An 8,011-nucleotide genomic window follows, 5' to 3' on the forward strand; every position below is an offset into this window, starting at 1 on the left:
CATTTCCACAAAAAAGTATAGGCCTACTTTTGTGCAGACCCATGCAGCTTGGTTGAATTTTATGATGTATTTCTATGAAGGGTTGCAGTGGTTACACTGGCTCATATTGTGGATACAGTGAAGGTCCATGGTACTGTAGGACATGTGTCATTTTATCATGGCATTGACAAAAATGCAACTGAATGGACATTAAGTGGCCAAAAGAGGAAACACATCAAATGTGTCTTGAGAACACCATCTGCAACCATTAGCTTATAAAAATATATACTATCCAAAGATGTCCCACGTGCCGCCTCCTGGCTAAAGCTGTGTTTTAAATGAGGTAACTTCTGGCTAATGAACAGACTCACTATCTTAACTATACCATGACGATTCCGGCCTTTAAGAAAAGCATTGTTTTTTCAACTGTCAAAAATGCAACTTTCGAGGAAATCCTTGCCGTTCGTACAACATTTGGACTTACACTGCACAGCACTTTGCTGCATGGAAATGCTGTATTTTGGACATGCAACTGCATTGTACTGCATTGGACTGTAAACTGCAGATGTCCCATAATTGCAGTGTTTTTTGTAGGGGTAAGAATGTTATCACACTGTGAAATGTCACGCTGCAACCCTATCTATGTTTTTTCTTTTTTTTAAAATGTAATAAAGGTCAGTGTAACTGGTAGCCTTACATCACACACAAAGCTTCTTGGAGTACAAGACTACACTTGGCCTAAAACAGAGCCATAGATAGAGAGAGTTGCGACACTCTTTGATGTTGCCGCCACGATCAAAAGTTCCAAAAAAACCTGTGCTGAATGGCTGAATTGCAGGAGGGTGGGATGTACTTCTGATGCTGAAAGGTGTAATCAATTAATTCATTGACTACTGACCAAGAGATTGGCTGTAAACAGTTCCAAAAGCCCCATAACGAGGAAATAGCCTGGAAAAAGCGCTGCCATTTTTTCCTATGGAAGTCTATGGGAGTGTCGCCACTCTGTTTTATCTACCGCTCTGGCCTAAAAGTAAAGAAGTAAAAGCAACAATTTCAGGCCAGCGGTCAATCAACCTTGTCAAGGCTTTAAGACAAATGAAGTAGAGGCGGGTATTCTAGCATTCAGATTTTCATATAACAGGTCACAGGCATTGTGTAGCCTAGCCTATTTCTAAACAATAAATAATCAGGTCCAATGACTGTAGATATTTTATGAGGGAGTGTGTCTTTAACAAACACACCAGCAGGGGGCGGGACATGTGAATGTATACCGGAAGAAATAGCTGTATCAACTGAGGAGCCAGCATAGAGCAGCGTGATAGAAAAGCTTGTCCTACAACTGCAACTTTAAACTTGGCAAGGAGCAATATTTCCCTGTTCTCTTAATGTTACTGGTAACGCGAACCATTCCCATCTTTACTGATGGATTGTTTTTTCTAGACGGCGTCAGATGGCGTTAGGGATATGACAGATTCTTACCACCAAGATTTGAGCAATGGTCTCGAGAATGTCCCCGTTATAATTGACTGCAGTGTTGTTGGTAAAGTTGAATTGCCCAACTTCCAGGTAATGTTGCCGTTTCTTTGCTTCCAATCTAATCTCTTGTGGGTAGCCTAGGCTATGCAGGCTAGTGGGACAGGTTTCAGTAGACTGGTGAAATGAGAAAGTAGCATAGCATATCTTTCACCACTAGATGGCAGCACATTTCTACGGTCTTCTTCTTGCTAATCAGTATAGGTCTATGGCGAGTCTTACAGTGTCAGAATGTCACCTTGATCTGTTCATGAATACAGTGTATAACTAATAGGTGTGCACCAACAAGGCCAATACAAACTTAGGTGTTTTACTCTTCACACCCTACTAAATGTTAATGGACAGGTTTAGTAAAGTTTTCTTCTCAGATAATCAGAAGTAGGCTATACTGTGAATGTGCTCTTTTCCCCCTTCCTTCAGTACACACCTGACAATGTCCCAGGGCCTGGCTGCAGCAGTGACCCAACTGAGATCACCCTTCCTGGGTGCCAGTGCCACACACACTCCTGCCAGAGCGACAAGTGCCAGTGTTTGCAGCGGTACGGTCCAGCATACAGCGACCAGCAGAGGCTACTGGGCCGCAGGGATGCGGAGAGCGGCTACTCCAGGCCCGTGTTCGAGTGCAACGCCCTGTGCGACTGCAGCGAAGACTGCTCCAACCGCGTGGTGCAGAGAGGAGTGGTTTTCAGGCTGCGCGTGTTCCTCTCAGAGGACCGTGGGTGGGGTGTGCGCACTATGGAAGCCATACCACGCGGCGCCTTTGTGTGCGAGTATGCTGGCGAGGTGATTGGCTTGGAAGAAGCTCAGGCCAGGCAGCTCGCTCAGGGACCAGGGGACATGAATTACATCATTGCCGTGCGGGAGCACGCCGGCCAGGGCGATGCCCGGGAGACGTTCGTGGACCCCTTCGCCAGGGGCAACGTGGGACGCTTCATCAACCACTCGTGCCAGCCCAACCTCTTCATGGTACCCGTGCGCGTGCATTCTATGGTGCCCCGATTGGCACTGTTTGCTGTGCGGGACATTGTCCCCGATGAGGAGTTGACGTTTGATTACTCTGGCAGGTACAACAACCAGGCTTCAGAGACCGCAAATTCTGACCAGAGCCGTCTGTCAGAGCAGAGCAACCAAGGAGAAAGTGTCAGTTCCCTACAGAGGAAACCCTGTTACTGTGGAGCAGTGAACTGCACAGGATACCTACCACTGGACATCACAGTTCTCCACAGTTAGAGGAGAACTTCACTGAGCTACACTATTCTCCACAGGAGGATCTTCATTGTAGTCCACTCAAGCACACTTCTCATTTGGTTTTCAAACCATGGCCCCAACTGTGCCAGTTATGAGTTGAGAAGAACCTGTTCAGAAACTTGGACTGTAGTTAATGAAATAAAGAAATGCTCAGATGTTTTAGCATCTCGCAGATTGTCCTGCAGGACTGGAGCTTCTGCAGTGCGAACGATATACTTTTTTCATACCACCATCATGCGATACAATTGAATTCAGTATGCCATGCGTGCTGCCACAGGCTATTGATGCCAACCTCCCTAGCTGAGGGTTGCTTCCCTACTTCCCTTATTGGCCAGTGTCATCATGTTCCTCCCAAGAGAGTGTTGAGGAGAGATCTGATTCAGAGATGCTTAAACATACCATATCTGCTGTGGTTTTGTTCTTGAAAAGAGGATGGCTATTCATCAGGTTTTTACCAAGGTTACTTTTTTTATGTGCATATTTATGAATATGCATTATGCATGGGAGGTTCAAGGCTTTGCTGCAAATTGGTTGATCTCTTCTTGCCTGTCAGTTGTCAGTTTGAGATGCGCACTGGCCCTTTAAGATCATCATAGGATTTGCACAGGGCCCATGTCTCAGGAGAGGCATGCAATTAAAAAGAGCCTGTGGGTCCTTCTATATAGGAACAGATCTCACTCCGCGGCCTCACAGAGGGGCGGACGCGACCCACTTCACCGTGCGGCACTCTCAGATCGGGCCCCTCTCCTCAAAAAAGTGCCCCACATTCAGTCTAGACCTGCTTTCATCTTTCTCATGTTATTAATACCCACATTTGGGTTAATTAGTTCGGAGACCATGTTCCGGGCAGAATTGGGAGCGGAGTGTCAGTCACGTTGACGAGAGGCAAGCGGAGCAGAGCGGCGCGGAGCGGAGTGGAGCGGATTCTCATCCATCTCACACCAGAGCAGATGGGCTGCCTATATGTGAACTCTGTGAAATTCTTCGATGCTAAGACTGGCACCACAAGTTTTGTCAGAGTGTAAATGAGATGTATGCTCTTCAGCCCCAAGCAATGTCATGTCATCATGACACGGAAAAGCCAGCATGTCCCAAGAATGTCGGAGTATGAAGTTACGGAACAAAAGAAAAGATACACATTTGTAAAGATTAAAAAAGCATGCGTTTTATATGCTCCAAAGGAACAAGTCATCTCTCCTGTGGATGCTTTGATAAAGAACCAAGTGTGATGCCATGCTAATTCTAATCTTTTTTGGCAGTGCTTGCTATAATATATTTTTTTCCGCATATGCAAATTCCTCCAGGTGGAATGGCCTCTGTCTATGTGAGTAGCGTATGCTAAAGGTTCTCAGCGCCAGTGCAAGTCTCTTCTTTGACCTCCCAGCCAGCGGCTCAAGTGCTCATCTTTTCAATGTGTCCTCCTGTAGCGCACCGAGAATGCTGGGACTGCCATGGAGGTCGAATGCTGTTTTTGTCTTATGACTCATGTAATTTGTACGCTCTCTCACAAGTCTCTATGGCAACAGAATAAGTGATATTGACTGTGTACCAGTCACAGTGTGCTGAAAGAGAGATGCGTTTTACTTTGAGTGTTACAGATCAGAATTTGAAATGTGGCACACATAAAGCAGTCACCTAGCAACCTGCCACCTGCCAAAGACTCTTTTCTCATGCCTTGCTGAAATTAGGCATTGCTGCAGGTCACTCTGTAGTGACTAACCAGGTTTAATGGGAGTGGAATTAATTTGGAATTCATTTGACCAGCTTATCTCACTATCATAATAAAACTTAATGTGTGCCATATCTTAGAATGTCATAGCGAGTGAATTATGGAATAGTAAATCCCAGGGGTGAATTTAAAGGTGATTATGTAATCTAAAGTAAATGATCGAGTAGTTATGAGACGGGCAACTGTGGTTCACTTGGTGGCATCATCAGATAGTTATGGTGTCTTGGTATAAAAGTAGGGCAGTATTTTATTTAATCAGTGCCCTACAAGCCTCTACGTGTGTGTGTGTGTGTGTGTGTGTGTGTGTGTGTGTGTGTGTGTGTGTGTGTGTGTGTGTGTGTGTGTGTGTGTGTGTGTGTGTGTGTGTGTGTGTGTGTGTGTGTGTGTGTGTGTGTGTGTGTGTGTGTGTGTGTGTGTGTGTGTGTGTGTGTGTGTGTGTGTGTGTGTATGTAGGCTACAGACCGTGGAGGATGTTATCAGATCAGTGGAATTTAAAGGAATATTGTGCTCTATTTTTCAAGAGATTGAAAAATCTCTCTATCAAGAGATTTCTCTCACCATAGATGAAGGAGAAAAGAACAAAAGAATGTCACTGTGGCCTTGATCGACATGTGTGTTTCAATGGTGAATGGTCCATTGGATAATAAGGACCCCCATTTAGGAAAATGAAGATTTAAAGACAGCATATTTTTTATTGACGCTGCCAGTACAAACTGTTGCAGGTACATTTGGCATTGTGTCATCATGAATGTTTCAATCCTTAAATGATATGTACATGATGATATAGGTAAAATGTTTTGCCTTGTTATATTACATTAGCAAAGACGTCTCCAAAGCAACTTGGCAGTGAGGAACAGCATTCAAGCTACTTTGCAATATGGGTTGTTTCACAATCAGGTTAAGTGCATTGTTTCACAAGGCTAACAATTGACAGCTGACAGCTTTTTAAATATCTTTATTTCTTTATTTATGGTTATTTTGTTTAATCTACTTTCGGTGAACGCTAAAAACATGTTTCATGCCAACTGGTCATTGACAATAGATGCTTCAATGCTATAGGCATGCTGGAGTGGACACAGAAAACAAAGGGTATCTGTATGAGGCTAGCTAATGTTTATTGTTCCTTGTGTGAACATCATTTAAGTAATTGACTGAGTAAGTTGAGTCATCATATACAGGACATTTTATAAGTAAGGGATAACGGCCGACGAGGTGACCGGTTCGATGGAAATAATGGCTAGGTGGAGGTCTAGAACTCCGGCGACGTGCGAAGCACGGAGACGGAGTTACCTCCGCCGTGCCATTATTTCCATCGAACCGGTCGACCTCGAAGGCCGTTATCCCGCTTATCTCCCGTTTGTATTCATAACCTGTATATTTAGAACATAGTTTTATTCCACCGTTGCGTCCGTTAACATCGCTAAAACTGTCTTGACTGTGGGACTACTTTCCGCCACATATCAACTTTCTACTTGCAGGACAAAACTGCCGTTACTAGTTCTAAATGGATAGTTGCTATGGCCAAAAGCCAGTCGTTAGTTCTAAATGGCTGGTTGCTACGGCCAAAAGCCAGTCGTTAGTTCTATCTCTGCCGTTGTCAAGCGGGCATTTCCCAGGATTCTGATTAACTTTAACTTTGAAAGATCGCTACTTTTATAGCCTACATGGCATCCAACTAGCTACAATCCACCTCCGTCATATGCTACAATGTTACTATGGTTCTGCACGTCTGTATTTCAGCTTGGATGCAACGTGACAGTTCATTTAAACTTCGCAACGAGTTTGGCGAATTAATATTCAAGTGTGATACGGGAACTACTTCGAAGGTAGCAGGTTATACGAAGTTAATGGCCACCCCATTAGCCAATCAGAGAAGAGAATTCCATTGTTGAGGGAGATAACATATTAGAATATGTGTTGGAGTGGACAAAAACAAAGCGAAAACATAAGTGGTTAGATTTTACAAGTATCAATTATGATGTCGTTGAAGTTGTTGGTAGGCTGTTGCTTGATGCATATTGATGCTTGAGCATTTTCTCTGCCAAATAAATTCACCAGTTCAGCTACATTATTTAATTGTAAGACGGAAATCAGGCCTGCAGTATATTTCAGATTTCGACCATTTCTCTAAAAATACAGTATCTGACGTGCATAGAATGCCCTAATGTGATCCAGTTTTCTGCCCACAGTAAAATTTTGTGAATATGAAGTATTTAAGTAGGCTGGGTAAATCCCTGCCTGATCTGTCGGCGATCTGGATTTCACCCAGCAGCTCAGGCTGGAAACCTGCACATCGATCTCTCCTGCTTCCTGTCCAAACACAATGGATCCAATCGCAAACTAGCTTATCCAAAACGTGCACCCGGATCGTTGGTCTGATTGGTTGAAGGACTTTCCAAAAGTGCACAGAGTCATTTGAACTACAGTATGTCCACTAATCATGCCTCTTGTGCAGTAGAACTAAAGCGCAGACTCCCCAGACTCCTGTTCAATCTTACAAGATTGATCTTAGTGTGGTGATAGCACACTAGTGTTAAAGTGGTCAAAATGAAGCATCATTTTTAGGTGCTGCTATAGCCAGTAATAGTACCCCACAATTATCCACCATAATCACATAATTGGAGACACACAGACGTTTAAGTAGAGTTCAATAAGCGCATAATTACCCTGATTGTGAAACTACTCTCATGATGACGTTAGAGTAGTAATGTTACTACAGTTTACAGTATTACCAAGCGAAACAAAATGTAGTCCTGTGGGAACTCATATAGATTCTATGAATTTGAATGGCTGTGTGTCAACAGCAGTTACCAATTAAAGAAATGTACAGCACTTCAGTTAATTCATCTCTCAATTTTGGGGACAGCACCGCAGAATCTCATGCCACATGTTGTGACTGATTTACACAGAGTGGTTTGATGTTTTGATAGACTGGCCAGCCTGGCTATGGGATATGGAACCAGGAAGTGTGCCATGTTAGAAATGGAACATGTCTCTGATGAGGAAACAGATGCTGTTAGCTCCATAGCTACTGACAGTCCGGCGCTGAAATTAGAAAGGACAGAGTGTGGCCACCCAGATGTGAGCCATACTGTCAGGGCCACAGCTGGCATGGGCACCTCTGCTGATTACCTCTCTGAGAGCTATTATATTTAGAGTTCTTCATGTTATAGCTTGTAGACATCATGGCATGACTGTTGAGATGGAAGTAGTTCAGCCTCTGTACAGAATAGTTTTGTAGGCCCTGGTTTTTGATTAAGAGGGGTTTTTTTTCTCAGTATACCGTCAGTAAACGCAAGAAACCACAAATAACAGTACAGTAATAAAGTAAAGGTTCCTTGGCTTAGGGGAAGTCTTCCTGGACAAGGGAGTTTACAGGAAGACATTATTTGAACCCTGTCTCTGATAAAGTGAGTTAATCTAATACTATTGTTCAGACTTTGGCATTTTCTTGACCTTCAATTTTGAAAGATATCTTGACATTTGGGTTATGGTCACACGACATGTCAAAGTAGCGTGAAT

The 8,011-nt window shown here is 43.7% G+C and overlaps 1 protein-coding gene across 1 annotated transcript; it reads left to right on the top strand.

Moving 5' to 3' along the window:
- Nucleotides 1–1,285: 1,285 nt before the first annotated feature.
- On the top strand, nucleotides 1,286–5,216 carry setmar (SET domain and mariner transposase fusion gene). The gene is made up of 3 exons (XM_062544559.1): nucleotides 1,286–1,545; nucleotides 1,933–4,792; nucleotides 4,943–5,216. Exons 1-2 carry the CDS (start codon nucleotides 1,444–1,446, stop codon nucleotides 2,740–2,742), a joined length of 912 nt encoding a protein of 303 aa, XP_062400543.1. The 5' UTR covers nucleotides 1,286–1,443; the 3' UTR covers nucleotides 2,743–4,792; nucleotides 4,943–5,216.
- The last annotated feature ends 2,795 nt before the right edge of the window (nucleotides 5,217–8,011 follow it).

This window comes from Sardina pilchardus, chromosome 9, assembly GCF_963854185.1.
Source record: "Sardina pilchardus chromosome 9, fSarPil1.1, whole genome shotgun sequence".
Classification (NCBI taxonomy): Eukaryota; Metazoa; Chordata; class Actinopteri; order Clupeiformes; family Clupeidae; genus Sardina; species Sardina pilchardus.

What these genes read in the sequence shown, in the direction of transcription:
- setmar (XM_062544559.1), top strand. Translation starts at nt 1,444, where the DNA reads ATGACAGATTCTTACCACCAAGATTTGAGCAATGGTCTCGAGAATGTC. An exon ending in TTGAATTGCCCAACTTCCAG is followed by an intron (nt 1,546 to 1,932) that starts GTAATGTTGCCG and finishes CCCTTCCTTCAG; the next exon opens with TACACACCTGACAATGTCCC.